Here is a 24,607-nt window from a genome sequence, read left to right as displayed (position 1 = left end):
AAATTTATCTACTCAAATTGAAGTTTAAGCATTTGTGAGGAGAAATTTTTGTCGAGAACAAAATTCAATACATTAAATATCATGCATTCATTCTCAAGGATTCAAACGCGACATCATGAAAGGGTATTGGAATACCCAAGAGCAATGGATGATAGGCGGTTTTTTCTTTTTCTGGGCCAGGTTAGTGAGACAAATAAAAGATTAGACTACTAACGGAGTAGTAGTTTGGGTAGAATTTTTTTTTTTTTTTTATAGTTTTCAACTAATTATATAACACTTAGTACCGAATTATGTTTTCAGCATACTAAAAAATTTCTCCTTTACAAGGCCATATTAGCCCAATCATAAGGCTCCAATAGCGTGAGACTCACTTAACAAGAAAAATTCTGGCTCCAATAGCATACTTTTCAACTGACAAGGATGCATTTTTCACAAGAAACTAAGGGTATGTTTGGTACTTTACTTAAATTCAACATTTTAAACTCAAAAACAATTTTCAAGTTTTAGATTTTAAAAACTTGTTTGGTAGGACTATTTTCAAAAACTGAACTTAAGACTAACTAAAAAAAATAGTATATTCTCTAAAAACATAAAAAGTAAGTTTTTAGAGTTTTTAAACTTAAATTCACTCATTTATTTTCTCTCATTTCTCCCCTCCCACTCCAAATCTATCTCTCACTCTTTTCTTCTTTCTCTTTCCTCTTTTTTTTACCTTTTTCGTCTCTCATCCAATTCGTTATCTTCATTCTTTTGGTTCTTTCTCTCACTCTTCTTTCTCTTTATCTCGTCCGATCCTCTCATTTCTTTCTCTTTCCTTCAATCATCTCTTACTTTATTTCCTCCTCTCTCTCTTCTTTCTCCCTCTCTTGCGATCCCTTCTTTTTAGATCTCTTTGTCTAGTTTAAGTCGTAAGGTTTAAAATTTTTAAATCGCAAACCAATCATCTTTTTGAATCTTAAAAAAAATTGATTTCAAGAAATGTTCTCAAGAAATATTTTAAGAAATGATAAAATTTTCGAATAGGATACCAAACAGATCCTAAAGCATTGTTGGTACTTTATTTCACTCTCTTACTCCTTACTGTAAATATATTTTTGTATAAAAAAGGCCGCAAAAGAATAGCGGAAAGGTGGAACAAGAAGACGATTAAGAAAGTTATCATACGGATTGCACAGGATCGTTGATGAATTGGTTTAAGAGCATTCACATACCATGCGCCGAAGTCATTCCCACAATATTGAACGCAAAATAGGGTAGAATTAAAATCATACGGTTTTTACTGCAAGTTGCATCAAATTCATGCTGCATATATGATGTACTACAGTAGATATCTGCAGGATGCTGGCACGTCATAACTTGCTATGAACAACATTGTTAGGAAGTTTTCTTGCCTTGCCAAGTTGGGATGGCTTTTCAAACACATATTTTCTTTCGGCGACAAATCTTTCAAACGAGAGCCTTTTGATTCTTTGTTGTTATCTTGTAGTAAAGAGGGTGGAATATGAGGCGGCAAAGGAGGGGGTTTGGGAGACAGAGGTGGCATCAACGCCCATACAGAAGAAAGACAACGGCTTGGTTGGTCAAGAACTTGGAGAAGTGAAAGATCCTGCATGTCTGTGCAACAAAAACTGCAGTAGTCAGATCTCTCAGGATTGCTTACCGTCGGCTGCTAAAAAAGAACCAAGTTCCACCACACATCTTATACGGTATGCCACCAACAATAAAACAAAAATTCAAGCACAGAAAATGAATTTAAACGACCAGTACGTGCGAAATAAGAAGTTGACTAAATAACATTTTGAGAACTTGAAGATGGGCAGAAGAGCAGCACATGGAATGCTGAAGTTCAGATGCGGTATAACTGTTCCTCCACCATGCCTTGCATTACTGTTTCAAGAATATATCTCATTAAACAGGCTTATATAAATCAAATGAACACGTCTAAGATCTGAATGGACGATGATGACACTGAAAGCAGCTTCAATAACAACGTAGATACGCAACACGTTGGTAGAAATAACAAACTTCAGCGTCTTCTGATCAAGACACATACCATTGAAAGTGCAAATCTGTCATGTTGATTTAGTTAACCAACTACACTGCTTTGGATATGATTCTTATAAAACATGCCGTACACAGAGCAAAATAATTAAAGACAACCAGCATACAACAATTTAGTTCTTCATACCTTGTAACAAGTCCGATCATATGACCCTCTGAATTAACGACAGCGCCACCACTACCACCAGGATGGACAGCAGATGCTGTTTCAACTTCAAGCATCGCAGGAAAATCTCCTTGTGTATTTCCCGGTTGGTTCGTTTGATATGAGAGCGGAAACTTTCACTTTAAAACTTTTGTGACAACACCAGAACAAGTTGATGGGGAGAAACCTAATGTGATTAAACTCAATCAGGATTCAGGACATGAAGCATAAGAGGACTTTTTAAATCAAGCAAACAAACAAGCCAATTAGGCCATCTCCAACCGAAAGGTCCAGATGGCCGAAAATAGCCCGAAAATTGTCTTCAACCGAAGGTCAGGCCCAAGGGCTTGTGGACCCCACTAGACAAAAAAGGGCAAAGAGTCAATCGGCTGGTCATCTTTAGCCAGCCCGTTGCCTAGCCCTATTTTTTTATTTTTTTTATTTTTTTTGTTCTTTTCCATTTGCCCCACTTTAGGGTTTAGGGTTTAGGTTTTATTTTTTTTTGTTCCAGCCCATTTTTTGCTTTTTATGCCCAGCCCACTTTTTTTTTTTTTTTTCTAATTTTTTTCCTACACCATTTCTCACATATTTTTCACTTATCTATACTATCTTACCTCATTTTATTTCAATTTTTCACATTTCATACTATAGCCCTTTGGTCCTCAGTTGGAGACGGTTTTTTGTGACATGGCCCTCGGTTGGAGATAGTAAGAAATTTGGCCATGCACGTTCATTAAAATATTAATTTCTTGAATGACCAAAGGGCTAAAACGAGTCTTCTGATCAACCTTCAGTTGGAGATACCCTTATTGGAGGGGTGGGAAACAAAAATTGCACAACAGAGGCAAGGACATACGTACAGTTCCTCCCGCCCAACTGTGGCACTATAAGATCCAACGTCCATTTTTCAGAACTATATGCATCAGTAATGCAGCGCGAGTATACGAAGAAAACTTGAAGCATAGGATCTGCATAAACTGTATCTATGCATACCGTTCTTTTTCAGTTTCAACATTGTCATGCTATTTGTTAAATCCCTTTATGTATATTAAATCTTGACTGGATTGTATAAAAGGCCAAATGAAATGACATGCAGACACAATCAAGTCATTCATTTCCAAGGGGCACCAGAATTCAATCAAACAGAAACAAGTGGACACTTTTACCAATTTCCCCTCTGTATGATTGTTTAGGAGAGTATTGGCGTATTAGATGAATAAAGCATCGTCTTATAGATACTTTATTGGTTAGATCTTGAATATACATGTAGATACATGGTGCTTTCAGTTGAAAAATAAGCATAAGAGACGTCGAACATGGAATAATAAGTCACAATTTACTTATCTAACACTCTGACAAACTCAGTATCTTCCAATGAATGTCAAACGTGTTACTTTGGCTAGTCTCTAGTCATACTTATATTGTACCTTACTCAATGCGCTCAACTTTAACGTAAAAAATTATTGCGAATCTCAATTTCAAACTTAGATATTATTACTGAAGTATTTGGCGAAAAAGGTTCAAAACCAAAACAAAAATGTTAAGAAAACATGAAACTCCAAATCTGATAGATTGATAATGGACTTGTATCGGTTTAGGGATAGTTTAGTAAGAACAAATTTAACAATAACAAGTCGGTGGCAATAGGGAGAAATTAAAGAGAAAATAAGATTCGGGTGCATGTTAGTTAATCAATCCATATTCTCCTTTCTATATTTCCGACGATAGTATCAATAAATGGTATAGGTTTTATGCAAAATTTAATCTTTATACAAATTTGTTATATTTCTGCATGCAAAATTAATCGTTAAATTTTTTAGATCATTAATTAATATGTAACATGAAAGAATAATTGTTCTATTAGAGAGTTTTTATTTTTATTTTTATTTTTTTAATTTTTAATTTTTATGATTTTATTTTTACTACAAATCCAGGAATTGCCAGCAACTAAACGTAAACCCAAAGATTAAAAAAACAAAAACAAAAACAAAAAAGTAAAGCAAAAAAGTAAGATATATTTACCATATTACCCCTGCATATACACGTGTTAACTGAAGACCCAAGCTTGAATTGTCTCCATCTTTTTTTATTTTTTTTATTTTTTATTTTATTTTTTATAAATAGAAGAATTTTCGGTAAGACCACGAGCCTCTGCCCCTCCGCCTCTCTCTGGTCAGCCACACTCCACCACCCACTACCGCCGACCACCGCCACCTTCATACCTCTCTATCTCCTCTCTCCGAGAGCACCACAATCAGCTAACAATTTTACCTCACTCACAACGGTTCCGTTCCTTGCTAAAGTTCCGCTGCAAACCAGAGCAATGCCGGCACAGAAGCGCACCCATGAGGCCATGGAAGATGATCCTCCGCAGAACCACCGCGAAAACAGCCACGAAACGCCGCAAGACGAAGAGGGTACGTCTTATTTCTCCCAACGCCCAAACCCAACTCTAGATTTTTCCAACCCACCGCATATACAAACACCGTACTCGCACGTTTCTTCCCCCTCACATGGTTTTTGGATTTTTGTTTTCTCTGATTCTCTGTGCTGTTGCTTCATCTGTTCTCTCTCTTCCCTTTTGCTCCTCAGAGTCCGATCGAAGCCCGTCGCAGAGCACCGAAGAGAAAGACGAGTGAGCTTTTTCTCTCTTTTTATCTTCATTGCTTTTCTCGTTCTTCTGTTTTTGGTGGTCGTTTCCGTTTATTGTGTAACTGTTTGATGTTTGAATGCTGGGTGTGATTTGGGATCTGCATGCTTATCTTCGTGCTGGGTTTTGTTTTGTTTGTGGTAATCGAGCGGTTGCTGGGTTTGAGCTGGGTGGATTGACGTGTGTATGCGACTGTGAAAGCAATGGCTTTTGGGTTGATGTGGGTTTTCTCTTCTGTTTTTCTGGGATGGATTGCCGTGTTTGTGTTGGGAAGAAGGTTGGTGGAGTTGGGTTTTGGATCTTTTGAATTCGAGCTTCAAATTCCATCGTGCATGGGTGGTTCAAGCATGTTGCCCAATCTGGTTTGCTCATTAGCTGCAGATTCTGATCATTTTCGTTTCGCTTCTTGTCAAAATTTTCGATGATTGTTGGGTCATTTCGAGCAGAAATTCTCACTCTCTCAGTCTTGTTGGTGCTTGGCTGAAGGAACAAACAATCTGCTTACTCTACTGGGTTCTCATTGTTCTGCTAAACTTCCACATAGAAGTGTTTTACTTACAGAATATTTACCACGCCAAGCTTGCTAGTTTTTACTCGTTAGATAGAATTGTTGCCATGTTTATAAAAGAAAGCAACTAACGTTCTTATTTTCGTTTTGGGATATGGTAAACAATGCTGGCAATAACGTCAATATGCATGCTGAATTGGGCATTTGTATGCTGCTTGCAAAATGCAACCCCACAACATGCAGCAGTTTATGTTTTAGTTTCGATATGCATTTGTGTTGTCCAGGCTGATGAAATGGTATGAAAAGTTCCATGTAATGATGGATTTATGCTTGAGGACGAAATCAGTATTATAAAATGATCAATGATTTATTTTATCTGATCATGGCTCGAGGTGGGGTTGGCTATGCTTACAGTATTTCCCTCTGAGAAATTGGAGTGCACACATTTTTCATTCTTTGTATAATTATAAGCGTGCAAAAATAAAAACTTGCACAAAGGGCAACCGACATATTATACATTACATCCGCTCTATGCTAATTTTTCTTTTTATTGGTAATATGCACAGATTTGTCATAGTGAAATTGGCAGAAATTCGGAAAGAAGTCCAGTGCCCCATCTGTTTAGGTATGTCTTGGCATACTAAATTTTGGATTATAACTGAATCAAGATGGCAAGTAAGCCTTTTGACTGGTTCTATTTTTTTGTAAAAGGTAATATTGTTGGGTACCAGCATAGAGTAAAGCTTATTATCTATTATCGAAGGGAAGTTGATAGTTCAGTTCTAGAACATCATATTCACTTCGCATGCTTATGTCGTTTGTTGTGTTGCAGCATTGATATTAGAATATCTTGAAATGCCTTTGTCTAAAAAAATTCTTGCATACAAGTCAGAAATATTGGTTTTGTTTAACTTGTCCGAAACCATGTATTGTATGTACCACTTTGTCAGTGCCGAAACATCAGCTACCAGTACAGGGTTGTGAATCTAGTGATATTTGGTTCCGCTGTTTTCTGTTTCAACTCTATCCATAAACCCTTATGAGAAATCCCATGCCCACTATCAATGTGTTTGCTCTGCTGACATAAACATGAAAATTTTTGTTTTTAACGTTTTTATAGCCGACCCCACTTAGTGGGAAAAGGCTTTGTTGTTGTTGTTGTTGTTAACGTTTTTATACTGCATAAAATTTGCAGTTGGGTATAGTAGAGAGCTCAATATTTGTCTTATTTTCTCAGAAGTTTGTGGTTGTTTCTTTTTACAAGAATATAATTTAAAGACAGAAATTTTTTGTGTAATTTGTAAAATATTTTATCCAAAAAAATATCTAAGAGTTATATTTGCAAATTCTGTGGCGACTCTGAGTTGGTACTTACATCTTCTTCCCTAAAATTGCAGTTGTTAGGTTTTTTTTATAGATGTTAGAATTTATGGATTACATTCTTCAACAGAATTACTCTTTTCACATGCAGAGTCACATTTTCATGATAGTAGCTCATAGGTAGTTACATACTAATTGAAAGACAGTCATCTCAGCTCAACAAAGCATCAATGCTGTCAAATTTATTATTTTCTCTTTTTTTTGGCCCATAACTCTGTTAACGGAAGTACATAAGTTTCTATGTCATGGTAAATTCAATGGAAGAAATAGAATTATATCCTCAGCTTTATATTTAAAGCCTTAAAATTTTATATTATCTTTTGAATATCTTCCTCTGATAAACACAAGCAGCCTTATTGATGTGCCAATATAACTTAAAACCATTTGGACGGTCTAAATCTATGTTAATTATGCAGGCTGAAATTAATGTCCAAAGATTGAGAATTTTCACATCCAAGAGTTCTTTGTTCATATTGGAATTTTTCTAAATATTGAGACAATTCATCAGACTATATCAAGCAAAGTACTCATTGGTCCCTTTTACATTCGTACATTGGAAAAGAAAAGAAATTCATTTACCGATTGGTATCTATAGGGATCATTCGGAAAACAAGGACAGTGATGGAATGCCTGCATCGCTTCTGCAGGGAATGCATTGACAAGTCCATGCGCCTGGGGTATGTCTTCAAACTATTACTTTTTCCTTTTTAATTCAAATGAACGTTCAAGTTATTTTTGTCATACAGATTTTGTTTGGAGGATTTCACAAAGTATTAGAAAATTTGAGTTTGTGGCTTTACTTCTCAATACTGGTAACTGGGTTTCGCTGCAGGAACAATGAATGCCCTGCCTGCCGCACCCATTGTGCAAGTCGTCGCTCTTTGAGAGATGACCCAAATTACGACTCCTTAATTGCAGCTATATATCCGGATATTGACAAGTATGAGGAAGAGGTACTACGATGCTGATTTACAACATCTCAACTGTAAATTTTGTTTTTTGTAAGTTAAATTATAACTGAGAGAACTGACGGTTGATTACCTCCTGTAGGAATTGGCTTTTCATGAAGAGGAGAAGGCTCGCAATAAGCAGGTGACTATTCAAGTTTCAAGTTTCTTTTAGGGTTAATAAGTATATGGTTTAATTGGAAGTTAACCCTAAATAAAGAAAAATAACAAACGGCGAGTTATTCTAGTTTTCTCATGCAATTGATGAGTTCTCTGGTTTTGTAAAACCCTGGAACAGTCATTCCTTGAAACTTTTAGTTAAGACTTGATTATCTACTTGTATGTGGGTCTCATCTGTGTCTCATTACCGAAAACAATGCAATTTGTACATAATAAGGTATTACACTAGAATCATCGCATTTTCATCATTTAGGTGTTACTCGTCACCATGAAGTTAGTGGAACTGTATAGAGATTTCTTTTTGTTCTTAGTTTGTTACTTCGGGCCCTTGATCTTTGAGCTTATTTGCACAGATCCAAGCTTCCATTGCCCAGACATTTCGACGGCAAACCGAGGCACTAGGAAGGAAACGAACAACAGCTAAAGCCACAGCAGCTGCATTTATGAGGAGATCACGGGGTAGCTATCGAAATGCGAGGGGGAGAAGGAGCTATAGAAATGTTGCTGAACATCAAGGGTCGAATGACAATGAGGATGTAAATGGTGATGATTGTGGTAGAGATTTATCTTCGGGTGATGAGCGCACAGAACCAAGACCGAAGAGATCCAAAAGATGGAGAGGAGATCGATATTATCAGCCCTCATCGGCAGCTGCTAATGCAGATAGTGATGATGAAAATGATTATGAAATGAACAAATCAGAGATTCTGGGTGCATCTGTGGGGCGTGTTGGCAGCTCAGAGAGGCTTTCCTGGGGAAAAGGTGGCATGCGGAGTCATACACGGTATGGCAGTACAAGTGGTGGCAGTGGTAAAAATGCCAGGAACATCCGTCTCTCTAAGTTGGTAGAGTATCTTCGAAACCCAGGAGATAATGATGACGAGGTAATCTAGAGTTTAGGCTGACGATCTTGTCATGACTCTTCTGTGATAGGGGACTGTGAGCAGTGCCTTTTGAGATCATTCCTTCACACACGCTATGTATATATGATGTGTATTTAGACTTTTTATCTGGCAATCTGCTTCAGTACCGAGATGGTTGGATCAAACGTTTTCTCATTTCTTTCAGTTGGACATCCACCTCCTGCTTGTGTCTTTGGATGAGCAAAGAATACCAAGTTTGCAGCGGCCGTATCTTTGCTGCAGGTCTACTCTGTCAGTTGGACAACTATGTCAGGTGATCCTTCAGCTGTTTGTTGCATTTTTTTTTTCATTTGATGGCTTTTTCACAATCTCGGATCTCCGAAGATTTCATCACCATACCGAAACTGGTTTTATTTGTACACAGTATGTAGCTCTCCGAACGGCGTGTCAAGCTGAAGAAGTTGAAATATACTTGGTGAAAGAGCTGCATGCCGAATTCAGTCATTCAACTGCCACCAATATTCAAATTTCCAAGTCTCTTGTTCTGGATTCAAGCAAAGAAAACCTGCAACTTTTAAAAGAAGAAGAAACTTTGGCAGAACTTAGAACTCACAATCTCATTCCTGGCTATCTGGTGAGCAGTGAGCACTTCTTTCAAAGTTCACACGACCAATAGAGATAGCGGAAACTTGTGCGCGACGAAGGCTTGCGCATCAAGAAAGAGAGTCTAGAAGTTTTTAAAAATTTCCTTACTTTCTTAATATTGTGCGTATTTGTATGTATGATTTTTGCAGATTTTGGCATATCAGAAGTAGTGGAACTGAAGCCGACGATGACGAGAAATCTGAAAACAAGTGGTTCTACCTTCTCCTTCTCCTTCTCCTTTTATGTCTATTGTGATCACCCAGCTGCTGGCATATGTTGTTGAATAGAAGAGAGTGTCTGTTTTAGAAACTCGCCGCCAAGTACAGAGCAATTTGGATGCAGATGCAAATCGCCATGTCATGCTCCGAGCTTGTTACCAACTCAACTGTTATTTTATGTACTTATATAATATGAATTGGGTAGTGCTATTTATAACCTCATTTTTACCTCTCGCGTACACTTATTAAATGTTTGTTCTTCTTCATTTTATTCAATCTTATGATCGAAAATTGAGGAGTGTGTGAGAATGAATAATAGGTATGGGTAAAATAGTCTTTTCAATCAGGCAGTATCCCAAAGTTGAAAGTAAACTCGCTCCCTCCCTCTCAAAATTCATTTTCTATATAATCCAATCTAATCACTCAACAACGAGAGAGATTTACATGCGTTGCAGGACGTCACCAATAATACAATGTGCGGGGGGGTGTTAAAAAAGTATTGTATTATTGACGAGAAACGTTACAGTAGCTTTTTGATGATTCCACCAATAATGAAATGTATTATTATATTGTCTTACTGACGAGACGTTACAATCTACGGGTTTTGTAAATTGTTTTGCAAGCAACATTTCAATTCAATCCAACGCACCAAAACGAAGCCTAGCCCCCACCTAATTTGTCCTTGGAACAAAAAAGAATGGAGGCAGATTGTCTGCCCTCCCATTACCATGCCCTTCCCTTTATCTCCTACATTGTGCGATCATAATTAAATCACGTCAACATTTTATATTAATTTTTTATAAAGATAATAAAACATGTTAACGTAATTTAACTATGGTTGCACAAATAGGAAATAATGAATAAAAACATGATAAAAGGAGGACAGACAATCTACCTCCAAAAAGAAATAGATGAATCTCCCATTTCCATGATTCCATTTTATTATGGACTATATGAACTATAGTGATTAGTGACTCCATTATTGATTATGATAAAAGATAATGTATCATAATTTGTCACTTTCCAATGGGCCCCACTCACCAACCTCACGTAACGTCTCAATTGCAATCCTCTCTCCTTCCTTATCCATAGACATGTGGGTCCCTTTACATGGACAGACCAAATTATTAACAATACGAGGACTATATACCATATATTATAATATTAAAAAAGATTTAAAATATCTAATATCTTCTGTATAATAAGCTATTAATTTGAAATACTTCCATGATGACGTATTTATGTATTTAAGCGTATAAAGTCGTCCTCAATCCTCATTGGATTCTAATCTCGTGTGGATAGATAAAATCAGAATCGGATCTCTTCCACTAAGATCATCGGATCAAAAGATCCGAACTTTTGAAATTTAATTACCGATTAAAAACATAACTTCCTTTAAAAATTATAATAAATTTAACCTTAAATTAGATTTTAAGGATTCGAATGACTCAATCCGGTGATCGATAAAACCAAATAATTGAGTGCATCATAACATTTAATAACATCCAGAAGATATTTATTTATTTGATTATAGCAAAAACACGACAGCAACTCCTCACAACCATCCAACGGTAGATCTGACCCAACAATCATCACCGCACAAGTGTTCATACGACAATCTCACATATAATTCCAAGACAGTGAGCTCTCTTGGAAGAAAGCCCTAAGTACAAAATCCAAAAGGATACCTAATCGCATTGCCATCAGAAAACCCTCATCGGGGCACGTAGCAAACACTGAGATGAACAGATACACTATTTACATGCAGCCCCTGGTGACTGGCTGCTGGTCAGCTCAGTTGTTTCTTCGTCACCTTAACGATGATGGATGCTCCTGGTCTCGCCACTGTAGAGCCTGTGAGATCACATCACACATAAAAGGTTAACCCATGATCGCAACAACAAACCATATAGATCTAAACCCAACAAACAGATCCTCGATCTACGGCTTAGATCTATTTACGTTAATATTCGAAATACGCACAAATAGAACTGGTCACAAACTTTACGTATATAATCACAGTACTTATAGTATCCATATTTGTATCTATCGGTTCTTTTTTTATAGTATCCATATTTGTATCTATCGGTTCTTTTTCTTTTTTTTCGATTAAAAATTTGTAACTAGTTCTATGCGTGCGTTATTAGGGTTAGGCTACGTATACATACCAGTCGTAGACAGTGGGAGAGTTGGGCTGTGGCTTGTCGAAAACCTGGTTGCCCATGGATTTAGTGGCAAGGTTGCTACCTGGGTGGAACACACTCCTCCAAACGTTGTCTTTAGCACGAGCGGAAGCCGGTGTGCCTGGGGTGCCTGGGGTACCTGGTGTTCCGGGGCTCATCGGCATCGTCAACTTGCTCGACTCTCCCTCCACTTCTACACATCACCAAGTTAATAATAATTAAAACCCAAAAGTGAAAAACTCTGAATCCATAGCAAATAACATATTAAAAAGGGCCAACGATCGACGAAGAAAGAACGAACGTCGTGCCCAGAGAATGATTGTAGTACCTTTGGCTTTGATATTCAAGGGCTTAGGAGCCGGCTTCCTAAGCATGTCAAGGCCGCGTTCAGGCTGAGGTCCGGCAACAATATCATCCCAAAGCTTTTCAAGCAGAACCATTTTTGCTTTCTCTCTTTCTCTCTCTCTCCCTCTCTTCTTTTCTTCTCTCTCTATCTAAAGGTCTAAGGTCTAGATGGTGCTATTTATAATACAACTTGAAGCTAAAATATCTCCTCTCCCATTAAAATTTTGCTAAAAAATTATGTAATTCATACACTCAATTTTACTTTCTTATATCGTCTTAATTTTCAGTTGTCGAATATAATAAACGAAGGAAAATCAATTTTAAAAACAAAAATAAGTCTATATATAACACTATCTTTTTGTTATCTTTTGTTTTGCTACTTCCACCTGGAATGACGGCATTGTTACTGAATCAAAGATTATAAGAATAATACTAAAGAGACTAAATTTATAAGCAAAATTTGTAATTTAAATAATATGTCATCAATAAAAAATGATTGTGTTAATCAATATTTAATAATTCAATCATGAACTTCTATATTTTTTAGTTTATAAATTTAGTCTATCTAACATTACCTTTATCCGATGTAGTGCGTAGGGTAACGATAATTGTGAAGGTGAGTGGCCATAGGAAAAATGAGAGTGGAGAAAAGGACGAAGGAAATGGATAAGACTGAAGACTTGCTAAAATTGGGTCCCGCCATAAAATATCCACCTAAGGTCTAAATGTAAGTTAGCTGGGGATTTGCTTCACAAGTGTACGCTCAATGCTAAAAAGTTTGTCCTATTCCTCAGAGCAATGTGGGGCCCACAAAGTGATGGAGACATGGGTCAGACTGACATGTGGGAAACTCTGATTGGGTTCGTATTTTCCAACAAGTCCCTCAATTCTTGTCAGTGGCTCGTTTGGTGCGATAAATTTTTTCAGCACGTCGGAAACACGTCTTGTATGTCAAGTGTAATAATATATTATTTGTTAAATTTTTTTCTAAAACTTTTTACCAATATTATTATACTTAGTGTAGCTAGCTATGTTCTCGACACATTTTGGTACATAGGATTCGACTGGATTGCATAAATCTCAAGTTTAGAGATATGTTGCGAGAAAAAAAAAATTACGGCCAAATAGAGAGTAAAAGATTAATTACTCAAAAACGAAACTTATCGGTTCTAATTCTCTCCAAACTCATAATAGGATTAGAAGGATAAGTTTACTTTCATCCTCTTTATTATTGAAATATGATTTTCTTAAACTTAGAAGAGATAACGGTCTCGGAGCATCTTCAAGGATTCATACAGCTGCAACGATCGGGTCATCCCTTCATTTGGCAGATTGTGTTGTTCTCCCTCCAAACTAAACCTAAGGCCCAAAACCCACCTTCGGAATCCGAATCCGAATCCACCTCTCAAATCCAGAAAATGGACTCGGTTTCAAGGCCCAACAATCAAACCTAAGTTTTTGACCCACCTTCCGGATCCGAATCCACCTCCCGAGTCCAGAAAATGGACCCGGTTTCAAGGCCCAACAACCAACCTAAGTTTTTGACGAAATACTCAAATCCTGTGAAGTGATCATTTTGTGTAGCAATCAATTTAGACAAAGTCAAGTCCACCAACAAAATAATTCCTTTAGTTCGTTAGTAGGTGATTTAATTAGAGAAATTCTAAGACGAATCTCTAAAAAATGGAGCTCTCTATAGATTCTCTGCCACCTCATGTTTTTAATATAATGTTTTATAATATTGGCACAAAAATGGACGTTAAACTGTGATATGACAAAGAGTTCATGAAGAATTCCTCTCGGAGAAAATCCCTTGGAATTTCTTGTTTTTTAAAAAGGGGGACCAACTAGTTGTTTCGCCATGACAATCCACTCTTCTGAGGGCTAAGAAAACTCATAGAGGCATTTCAACCTCTTGCTAACTACCATCGTGCAATTCACAAGCGTTAGGAATCGAACCCAAGGCATGCCTTGTGAAATACGGATCTGAAATTCGTCAACAACCACTGGACCCCGTGATGGTTAGTCCCTTAGCATTTCTAATTTATTAACATTGCTAATGCCATCCTCGATAACATCAGCTTCTTAAAGGAAATTTGGTAATTAATGTAGGGGTCAAAAGCACCAGACAAAAGTTCCTTGAAATCTCGAAGCCATCTTTATTTTTAAGGTTTTGTAGATTAACAACAGATTTGGTGGGAGTCGGCGTCCGGCCACACCCACAACCACTCCACAATAAGTATAATTTCCACAAACCAAGTCCAAACCTTGTTTTTACTTTGGTATCATCCACGCCCATACCCAAAAAAAACACCTACAAGGCTACAAGTTGCCTGCCGACGAGGTTAGCCGCAACCATGTATCAAACTCATCACTAACATATACACATCATTCTCGACATCTATGCAAGTCAAACTTCGAAAATACCCCAACAGAACTTGCCGCAACTAGGTATCGCAACTAGGTATCATAACTCATCACAAGTATAAATCATTATTGTCATCTATGTAAGTCGAACTTGAAAACTTCTCAAACTAGACAGATACCAATAGATCAAAGGCTAGTTTCAAATTTTACGCATTTGATGAATCACAAAAACTATGTTGAATATTCGAAATATTCTCATCATATCTCGTTCTTTCCAAGCTGCCTAACCATCCAAAATAATAGAAGGAGAAGAGTATATCATGGCTGACACAATACGGCAAGAGCAGCAGAAGTGAAAAATAAACAAGCAAGACAAAAAAGAATAGTTCAAAACTTCAAATCAACACCTGCTGCCCTTATCCAGAAGTGTATATATAGAACCTGGAAAGCTTGGAACCATGAAAGCATCATCATCAAAGCAATGGCAGCCCGCCTGCAAAACAAGATCACTGTGGATGCTGCAGCCGATAGCAATTCACTCGATTCCTTATCATTCGCGGGCCTCATCTGTGTTCAGGATCAGCAATCCAAGTGCCTTCCTCCTACTAACAAAGCTAATCAAATTCACAAACAAGACACAGAGTTTGAGTTCAGTCACACAGAGTCCATTGTCACTGACCCAATCAAGCATTACCCAGCAGACCTGTTGATCTCGAATGGTCAGATCGTACCAAAAGCAACTGCGTTTGAATCAATGCAACGTCTCAAGACTGACCAGCTTAGCATCAATGGTCCAGTACGAGCAACACGTACCAGAAATAGGAGATCAAGTGAAACCACCGGTGGCACAGAAGTATATGCTAAGCCAATTCCAGAATCCAGAAACCAAGAGAAAAAGGAGAAGCCTGAGCCAAGATCATCGTTTGGCAAGAAAATATTCAAATCATTTTTCTTCCCTTGCAAGGAATGCCAAGTTGCTAAGCCAATCAAGGGAGCACATAGAGTGTCAGAACAAAATGGGAAGTCACGTTGACATGAAGCTCCTTTTCTTTTCAATTCTTTATATTTCAGCTAATCAGAAGTCCATTCAATTAGTAGAGAAGAAACTTAGATTTCGAAGCGAGGCTTCAATATAACCTGAGTTTGTTTCAGTTAGCAAAAATCAATAAATTTCAGATATGAATTTCTTTTCTGAAGCTCTGATCAATAAACAACTCGATGATAGATTCTCAACAGTCTCAGGTCACTTAAAGTCACTAATACAAATCTGTTTTGCAGCAGTCAATGCCATAAACCGATAAACAGTCCCGACTTCTTTGCAGTGCATTGTATAGAGAACTAAAAAAAGTATAATTCAACCTACCGGGATCAGATGAAGTTATCTGATATCCTACAGGATTCACGGCATCTCAGTATCGTTTCTAACGTACTGAAGTCATTCATCATGTAAAGCAGCCTGGATCTAACACTAACATTAACACTACAGATCATTTCCCAAGCCCTGTGTTTGCCTTTTCTTTTACTTAATCCTAATCTTGATCATACCAAAACTAAGCTACTTTTGGAAACTTGTTAGGCCTTTATGATAACAAATTTTGACTCGGGGTGAGAAACCGTACATCTGGTCAAACCTAACTTATTCTAGAGATGGGAAAATGGGAAATTATTACAGCATGATTCATTTTACAGCTTTTGTAGTTGCAGCTATCAGACCTCACCAACAATCCCATATGTAAGTTATTTTCCGACAGAAAATCTGAGTTTTAGGACTCCATGACAATAAACTGTTTTTTGAAGGAGAAATAAAGTAACAAGGTACTAGGATATCGATCTTTTTTCCATAAACAAAGAAAAAAGAAAAGAAACTGCCTTAGCTCAAAGATTTGGGCCCTTATAGGCCAACATGGGAATGGAACTGTCAAAAACACTTCACATCAAACATGAGAGTAAATTACCAAAGTATGAAATAACAGATGAAATAACAGCATGCCATAGAAAAATAAGAGTACCTCAATCCACATGTCTTCACATAATGAAACACTACCCAGAAGAATCTGAACAGTTACAGATCATGATAACAAAAAATGAGGATGGAGGAGGAAGAGTAAAACTTCAAATTACACTGCTAGCAATTATATGTCAACTTGAATTTCATAAATTTAAATCAAACATCTTTAGGTATTTACAATTTCTGAACGATACACTTTACTATCCTAAAGTAGAACTGCCACTCTCCAAGTGCTTTGTAGGCAGTATAAAGGTATACGTAAACTCAAGAATCAAGATACCCAAAAATTGATCAATTACATATCCATCCTAACTCATGGAAGACTAATGTACAAACTGTAAGTTCAACTTCACAGGGTCCAAAATGGGTATCATTAATTCCCAATTTCCCAAACCAAAAGGTTTCATTTAACCTTTTCACTCCACAGCACCTAAGAATTGAAGACTGACCTTAGAAAGACTAAGAACCAGCATTTACACACCTGATAAAATTTGCAAAGACCCTCAAGCTGAGTTAATTCAAGCCTAAGGCAATCTTCCTTGCATAAAAATGAAATGAATGATAACCATTTTCTTATAACAGAGACTAAGATAAGTCCTAGTTATGACACCATTTACCTCACAATCTATGAATTGTCAGTAACATAAATAATTTATGAAAGAATAAATCTTGTAAAAAAATTAAAAACTTTCTACAAAAACTCAGTTTTGATTATATAAAACAGGGGATACTAAACCAACCGTCCATGACCTCTGATTAGTAAACTGTGTAGGAAAATTTGCAAAAGAAAAATCACTTGGCCTAACATCTCAAGATTTTCCATATTTTACAACATATCCCTGCAATGAAACAAGTGGCTGTCAGATTCCATGAACAATTGTATGCTCAAAACACAAGATCTGCTTCATCACACTATCACCAAAAATTAAAGAAAAAGAAAAGGCTAACCTCAACAAGCTTTGAGATTTTTGGACGGCATACAGACAAGTATTGGATAACTGTTTCTATGGTTGGTGGGATTTGATGGGGCTGAAAAGCACTGATAATCTTCTCTACTGCTCTCTTGACTATCATGTTATGTGCATCCTTGCTGAGACTACCTTCACGCCATTTTGGTTTTAACAATTCTTTTACTAAATCTACAAGAGCTGCACGGAAATTCCTCACAGCTTTTGATTCTTGCTGTACATTCCCGTCTGTCAAATGTTCACCATCCACTTCATTCTTATCTCTAAATCTATCTACTTTTATGTCTTCTTGGTGTCCAGAACTGTCACTTACATGTCTAGAATCACCATACGCCGTACTGGCTTTGTTTTGTTTTGTACTACCTTTGAGATGAGACAGGCCCAAGGGATTTTCTTGTCCAGTCATGGTTCCTTTTAGGCATACAGCAGAAGTCCCCACTGTCTCTGCTTCAGTGCCAGGTGAATTATGGTCACGTATACAGCAGCTATTATCTAATACCTTCTCATGATATGTATTATGTGAAGACATAGAGTTTGTATCACCATCACAAGCTGGCCGCGTGGTCCCACTAGCAGATTCACCATGTATTTGCTGATGCAATTTATTCATAACGGTTGCCCCTTCAGGATAGAAAGAAGTTTCACCAGAGATGTTTGCTAACTTTGGTAACTCAATGCTGTCATGAAGAGGGTCATACTGCCTCCCTGAAGATGATAGAAACGCACAAGGAAGAATAAAAGATGGCCGGAAAGGCACAGATGGCTCCCAGTCATTTGAAGAAATTTTTGTTTTAATTTCAGCAGAGTGCAATGACACGCTGATCACAGGAAAACTTTTCAACTCAGAACTAGAGAAGGGAGAAGAGCTTTTCAGCAAGGGAGGTAATCTAGTACAAGACCGGTAATCCTTACTTCGATCAAAAAGCTTAAGAGTATCATGAGGACTTGCATCGAGATTGGAAGAACTAGAAGGCAAAGAAAATCCAGTCCAAGATGAAATACGGCTAGTTGGAAACAAGCCAGTAGTTGAAAGATTTCTTGAGCTTGAATTCAAAGCAAGGTTCATGAGTGGGGAACTATGAACACGGTGCACATGCTGGCTCCAAATTCCATCTGGTTCCCCCACACCGCTCGAATGTGAAGAGTTCTTCCTTATAAAGTACTTGCCTGATGATGAAATAGATCCATTTGAAAAAAATCCAGGTTCAGGATGCAAACCGCTCATAAATATAGATTTATCTTTATCAGCAGGCCAATTTCGTGTCTGATCATCTCTTTCTATATCCTTAAGCGATGAGAGAAAGCCTGGATCATCTTTGGATGAATGCAATTTCTTTGCATCAGTGGACTCGCCCACATTTGATTCCTCCCCTATAACTGTTGGAAACTTGCGCTTTTCATGAAACTGGTGCTGTCTTCCTATGTGTTCCAAAAATCGGATCTTTTCAGATGTGAGATGTGAAGAAAATGCAAAATCACTTCCACTTGAAGAGGCCAGAGGGTCACGAAAACCAGGTGACCTTGATCTCTCAGTAATGTCTCTTAGACCTGTTACAATAGAAGGGTGTTAATAAGAACGTCATAGGAGAGCACTTTTTTGACATCCATACCCAAGAAGATACAACGTACCTTCATCAAGCTGGACTTCTCTAGTAGAATTAGCAACATCTCCCTCAGGTTGTGGTTGGGAACTATTGGGATTATCTTTTACATGGACGAATTTACAAGAACTACCTCTAATGCACCAACCCTTTGCATGGAAATCACATATAATAGCTGGGTGCTTGTTTCGATCACTAGTCTCAACCGCAGGAGATGTAATTGTGGTCCCTATCTCAAAAGCACCCAACCTGAAAAACCTGACAGTTAGTGGGATGGGTAAAGGTTTGGTTCAAAAGGCAAATAATTAGCCACCAGGTACACATGTTAATCCAACACTCTAAATATTAAAAATGCATTGGATTTGGCTCTACAATGAAAAGATTTTAAACGTATAAAGGGTCAACACATCACCTCACCTTGAATCCATTTGCTTTCTATCATTCCTCTGCTGCATGTCCACTTGTTTCATCCCATCCTCTGGATTCACAATACCTCTAACCTCCTTACCTAAATTATCCCTCATCGGGATGGCATCAGCCATCTCTTCCCCGCTACATGAGCTGGCGGCTTTAGCATCCATAATCTCACTATTACACAGATGACTGTTGCCATCATCGCGTAGGTCTACAGAGGTTCTCTGGCCTGAAGGGATTCCAGCATCCTTGTTAACAACCACATAATCATCTTTTATACCAAAATGTTGTTGAGAGATAGAATGTTGATACGTATTCAATAACAATCCAGTTATCCTTGAGCTAAATTTTTCTAAAAAACTGGAACACATTCATCTTCTAGATATATGATTGAACCGAATAACGGGCGGATTTCGAATCAAGTAGAATGCTTGACCTATAAGTTCAAACAAGCAAACCGAAACCTTTTCCCAAACTCTTCAAACTACAGTTCCAAGTTTACAACAATTCGTCATAACCCAATTGCATTACTTAATTTCACCTAAAATTTTCCAATTAAGCTAAAAAGGCACAGCATTGAAACATGAATTGCTACAATCAAGCCATATTTTACAGAATCAATCAAAATTCGAAGTCAAAAGAAGCAAAAAACACCGAAATTCCAAAAAAATCAAACAAATTATAAGAAATTAAAATTAAACTAGGTTAATAGAAGAGGTAAATAAACTAGGTTAATAGAAGAGGTAAATAACCGTTCTGATGATCATGGGCTTGAATTGGTGAATCTGAAATATCCATATCCACTTCAACCCTTCCTTCTACTTCGTCTTCCATATCCTCTTCCTCCTCCGCCTCCGCCGCCTCCTCCTCTTCTTCCGCCTCCGCCTCCCCCTCCTGCTCTTCCTCCTCTTCTTCTTCCACTTCTTCTTCTAACATCTCGGGGTCTTCTTCTTCTTCTTCCTCGATATCGTATTCGGAGCATTCGGCCGGTTTCAGAGATTGGTCATCGCGGCTGTGAGGCATTCTGAGTGCGCGGCTGTATACGTTGGTACGGTGAGACTTGGTGTGGATGTTTGTGGGGACGCTGAGACTGAGAGCTTCACTGATCTCCGTCGGCCAAGGAACACATGGCAATTCGGGTACCGGAAGTGCTGATGTCATAATTATTTGGACTAGAAGAAACCGTAGATGTTCCATGTAATCAATGGAAAAGGATCCGGATACTTTTCCTCCTAGGAATTAGTGATCGTTTATCGTATATTGTGCGGTCAGAAATCATTTTAAAATTTTAAATTTTAAATTAAATATAAATAGTACGTAATTAAAAATGATTACACGATATATGATAAACGATCACGATCATGAAATCCTTAAAATCTCCAGAAAAAGGATTCCAAGAGCAGACAGACAACTCTATTCAAGAAAAAGAAAGTCAAATATTTGGGGACAAAATGAATAATACTAGATCATACTAGAATAAAAGGAAAACTAATGAAAAGGGCTTGAAAACTTTGAGTTTTAATGATAATGACAAAATAAAGGGTAAAGTGAATAGTACCATGATTGATTTTTTAGTGTAAAAATGTGGTTTTTCGTTAAAGTAAACAGTACCGGGTGCTTTTCGTTAAAGTTCCCATAGAATAAATTTGTGTATATCCTATGTTATAGTGAGATAATAATTATAAATAAATAATTCTTTTTTATGACAAAATTATCCTTGCATTATTTTAGGCATTTTTTCAAAGAAAAACTAATGAAAGGGACTTGAAAACTTTGAGTTTTAATGATAAGGACAAAATAAAGGGTAAAGTGAATAGTACCAGGATTGACTTTTTAGTGTAAAAATGTGGTTTTTCGTTAAAGTGAACAGTACCGGGTGTTTTTCGTTAAAGTTTCATTTTTTCAATTGGTTTTGAACTTTTTCGTTGGGGGCATTTATGTTCCATTATTTTTTATGAAACCCGTGACCTCAAACGGGCTACTGGCATTATATATTAGTATAAATATATCGGGAATTGTTATTAGCATTTCAAAAATTTCATTCTACATTTCAAATTTTATATTTATTAGAGAGCCGCATTCTGCACCCTTACCACTATGGAGCTTGTTGTGGTTATTTTGAACCTAATTTTTTTTTTAATACACATATAATGTGTCACTTTAATCTAATTATTATTTAAATTGTCGATTTATTTTTGCATACAAATGACTACATAATTTTTAGGGTGACTAATTTATCAAAATGTTATCTAATTTTTAGGGTGACTTTTTCAATACACATAATGTGTGACTTTTATCCAATTATTATCAAAATTTTACTGAAACTGTAACTAATTTATCTTCCTTTTCTACTTCACAATAAAAAATTTCCAGTTGAGGCGTCACTGTCATTGAAGAAAACAATGGAGCTTCCTGTTCGGTTGGGTTGGAATGGTGATCAATGTGCTCCCCAAACAACATCCATGGAGCGGAGCTGACTGCCAGTTTGATAGAACAAGCAACAAGTCGGTAATGAGTGTTTTAACTGTGCATGCACAGGGCTCTGGACAGCCAAGGGCTGAAGGGATTCTTGCCGAATGACATATCCAAATTACGCCATCTTTGAAGCATGTCAGTTCCTCGCTTTGAATAACAAAATGGAACTTCGTTAGCTTCTGTATGGCATCTTCGTTTTTTATTCAACTTGACGTGCTAAACTTCGATGAAATGGTACTCACTGCATAAATGCGACAGCAAGCAAGTCCAAGTGTTTTACAGCCTTTTTAACGCATGTTTTGTTCTACAGAAAATTGAGCAGAAATAGCATACAAGGGTCCATTCCTTCCTCACTTGGAAATTAAGTTAACAAACTTATAGAAGTACTGTAAGTGCAGCTCATATATTCTCTTTTCCGGGACAGCGTATCAACAGTTCAATTCCATGTCTAAAAAAAAACTCATGCTCCTTCCTTGGCAGGGACTCGTCGTTCAATGCCTGAATCGCTTGGAGAATTGACCTCGTTGCGAAGACTGTAAGACGTATTATAACGCTAACTTATAGTTGTATGAAACCAAAATGTGCACGGAGCAAGCTTCAAGCAAGAATTAGACACTTAATAATCTGCACGCTTTTGGGGCTTTTTGCATATGTTAACATGAAAAGAAATGTATGTCTACTAATCCTGAACTACATGTTTGGTTTTGATTCAGTTTCACTGATAATCATGGACTATGCGGTATACCGGGACTACCTATGTGTCTGACTGCCCTTGATTGATCCTTTAGGCAAAATCCGACTGCAGGTAAGGATGTCGATGTAGAAATCAAAATGTTTCCGTGCTTCCATACCGTACTCCCAGATGGAATTTAGAATACTAAAATAGTGTTACTTAACAAGATTTCTAAGAAATTGTTTGGCATTGGCATTTGAATATTGTCACACATTAAGGTTTTGGGGATTGCTGAGCACAAAAAACTTGTCTGCAACGAGATATATTGTATTTATCTCTCTCTCTCTCTCTCTCTCTCTCTCTCTCTCTCTCTCTCGTTGGCATACACTTTCTGCTACATGCACCTCACTTCAAATTCTTAGTAAGATGCATGTAGCGAAATAATGAAGTGAGTTACATGTAACAGAGTATAACCAACATTCTCACCTCAAATTCTTAATATCATGCACATAGCGTAATAATAGAATGAGTTACACATAACAAAGTGTATACCAACATGAAGAGGGGGGGGGAGAGAGAGAGAGAGAGAGAGAGATAAAAGCAATCAGGTTCCCGTGAGTTGCTTACGAAGGATGAGAGCCTTCAAAAACTTGTTTGCAACGAGATGCACTGTATTTATCTTTCCCTCTCTCTCTCTCTCTCTCTCTCTCTCTCTCTTCTCACGTTGGTATACACTTTTTGTTACGTGCACCTCAATTCAAATTCTTAGTAGGATGCATGTAGCAAAATAATGGAGTGAGTTATATATAACAAAGTATAACCAACATTCTCACCTTAAATTATTAATATCATGCACATAGCGTAATAATAGAATAAGTTTACACATAACAGAGTGTATACCAATATGAGGGGAGAGAGAGAGAGAGAGAGAGAGAGAGATAAAACGTGTCTAAGAGTACAATCCCTACCACCATAGGGTATCTAAGCCTTCAAAATTCAGAGATCCAAAACAATATTCACAAAACCAACAGAAGAAAAAGCAGTCAGGTTCCGTGAGTTGCTTACGAAGGATGAGAGCCTTCAGCCCTTTACTACTTTACCAACCGTACGATTACCTCCGTCAGATGTCTGTACGTGGAGTCAGCAGTCAGTGGGTCAGTGGTCACACGAGTCGCACCCACTCCCCAACCCAGTCCCAGTCAAACACGCCATCGACGCAAGCCTTACCCACACCCAGCAGCAGCCCATCTCAGAATTCAATTCAAAAGTAACCCAAAAACCCACCCCAAATTCAATTCAATGGGTCAACCCAACCCGCCCTCTGTCTCCTGCTACTCAGACACCACCTCTCTGCCCGCCACGTGTCCGCCTCCTCACTACCAAACATCTAAGAGATTTTTCAATGTGACCGTCACACGTGGTGTACCACGTGTCGCTATATAAATAATGAGATATGTGTTAAAAAATTAATAACTTAAAAAATAAAATTTCTCACCACTTACCTAAAAACAAATGATGTACCACTCATATTTCCGTCACAACTAAAATTTTATCCCTTCAATCCAATTCACTATCCGAATACGCCACCCCGGGCCCCACTTCCCATGAATTATTATTTAAATAATCAATACAAGAATCTAAAAACAAAATTCCAACATACGAAATAAATGGCGGGCGCGGCTGAGCCTGACCACGCCGCCGTACAGATATCGGTAGGGCTTACATCACCACCCCCACACGTCTACTCAGGCGGCGGCTCTTTCCTTTCCTTTACCGTTAGGGCCCACAGCACTATCCTCACGTGTGCAACCCCCTCTCGCGCCCTCACCATAACCGTCCGATCGCACATGAACGCACATCTCCAATCTTGATAACAATCCAACGGCCCAAATAATTAACAAGTAAAAAAGACAGCATAATCCAATCAAAACAATTCGTATATATATAAGTAGAAAAGAGCCGTGCCGTCCAGCCGA

General features: G+C 37.6%; 3 protein-coding genes across 5 annotated transcripts; 1 reads left to right on the top strand and 2 right to left on the bottom strand.

Annotated features, from left to right (window-relative positions):
- Window positions 1–4,330: 4,330 nt before the first annotated feature.
- On the top strand, window positions 4,331–9,825 carry LOC126622307 (putative E3 ubiquitin-protein ligase RING1a). The gene is made up of 10 exons (XM_050291002.1): window positions 4,331–4,623; window positions 4,799–4,841; window positions 5,931–5,989; window positions 7,340–7,421; window positions 7,577–7,697; window positions 7,795–7,836; window positions 8,225–8,755; window positions 8,940–9,047; window positions 9,159–9,368; window positions 9,529–9,825. Exons 1-10 carry the CDS (start codon window positions 4,530–4,532, stop codon window positions 9,547–9,549), a joined length of 1,311 nt encoding a protein of 436 aa, XP_050146959.1. The 5' UTR covers window positions 4,331–4,529; the 3' UTR covers window positions 9,550–9,825.
- A 1,266-nt stretch (window positions 9,826–11,091) lies between these two features.
- On the bottom strand, window positions 11,092–12,413 carry LOC126622309 (auxin-repressed 12.5 kDa protein-like). Of its 2 annotated transcripts, none has more exons than XM_050291003.1 (3): window positions 12,109–12,413; window positions 11,766–11,973; window positions 11,092–11,451 (listed from the first exon to the last, which is right to left on the bottom strand). In XM_050291003.1, the coding sequence occupies exons 1-3, from the start codon at window positions 12,218–12,220 to the stop codon at window positions 11,412–11,414; spliced, it is 360 nt and encodes a 119-aa protein (XP_050146960.1). In that variant the 5' UTR covers window positions 12,221–12,413; the 3' UTR covers window positions 11,092–11,411. The 2 variants fall into 2 exon arrangements, with proteins under 2 accessions (XP_050146960.1, XP_050146961.1); XM_050291004.1 differs by having other exon boundaries at window positions 11,766–11,970; window positions 12,109–12,294.
- Window positions 12,414–16,624: 4,211 nt separating this feature from the next.
- LOC126622306 (protein FRIGIDA-ESSENTIAL 1-like) lies at window positions 16,625–20,706 on the bottom strand. Of its 2 annotated transcripts, none has more exons than XM_050291000.1 (5): window positions 20,236–20,706; window positions 19,487–19,712; window positions 19,098–19,327; window positions 17,449–19,016; window positions 16,625–17,339 (listed from the first exon to the last, which is right to left on the bottom strand). In XM_050291000.1, the coding sequence occupies exons 1-5, from the start codon at window positions 20,678–20,680 to the stop codon at window positions 17,310–17,312; spliced, it is 2,499 nt and encodes an 832-aa protein (XP_050146957.1). In that variant the 5' UTR covers window positions 20,681–20,706; the 3' UTR covers window positions 16,625–17,309. The 2 variants fall into 2 exon arrangements, with proteins under 2 accessions (XP_050146957.1, XP_050146958.1); XM_050291001.1 differs by having other exon boundaries at window positions 19,098–19,318; window positions 20,236–20,700.
- Between the last annotated feature and the right edge of the window lie 3,901 nt (window positions 20,707–24,607).

Source organism: Malus sylvestris, chromosome 5 (genome assembly GCF_916048215.2).
Source record: "Malus sylvestris chromosome 5, drMalSylv7.2, whole genome shotgun sequence".
NCBI lineage: Eukaryota > Viridiplantae > Streptophyta > Magnoliopsida > Rosales > Rosaceae > Malus > Malus sylvestris.
The sequence above is the reverse complement of the archived record's forward strand: the minus strand, read 5'-3'. Positions and strand labels throughout refer to the sequence as shown.

Coding starts and splice junctions, on each gene's coding strand:
- LOC126622307 (XM_050291002.1), top strand. CDS start 4,530: ATGCCGGCACAGAAGCGCACCCATGAGGCCATGGAAGATGATCCTCCG. Junction 8,756..8,939: donor CAGGAGATAATGATGACGAG/GTAATCTAGAGT, acceptor CATTTCTTTCAG/TTGGACATCCACCTCCTGCT. Junction 9,369..9,528: donor ATCTCATTCCTGGCTATCTG/GTGAGCAGTGAG, acceptor TGATTTTTGCAG/ATTTTGGCATATCAGAAGTA.
- LOC126622309 (XM_050291003.1), bottom strand. CDS start 12,220: ATGGTTCTGCTTGAAAAGCTTTGGGATGATATTGTTGCCGGACCTCAG. Junction 11,974..12,108: donor CTTGAATATCAAAGCCAAAG/GTACTACAATCA, acceptor GGTGATGTGTAG/AAGTGGAGGGAGAGTCGAGC. Junction 11,452..11,765: donor TCTCCCACTGTCTACGACTG/GTATGTATACGT, acceptor GTGATCTCACAG/GCTCTACAGTGGCGAGACCA.
- LOC126622306 (XM_050291000.1), bottom strand. CDS start 20,680: ATGGAACATCTACGGTTTCTTCTAGTCCAAATAATTATGACATCAGCA. Junction 19,017..19,097: donor AGAAGTCCAGCTTGATGAAG/GTACGTTGTATC, acceptor CTATTGTAACAG/GTCTAAGAGACATTACTGAG. Junction 17,340..17,448: donor AAATCTCAAAGCTTGTTGAG/GTTAGCCTTTTC, acceptor GTTTCATTGCAG/GGATATGTTGTAAAATATGG.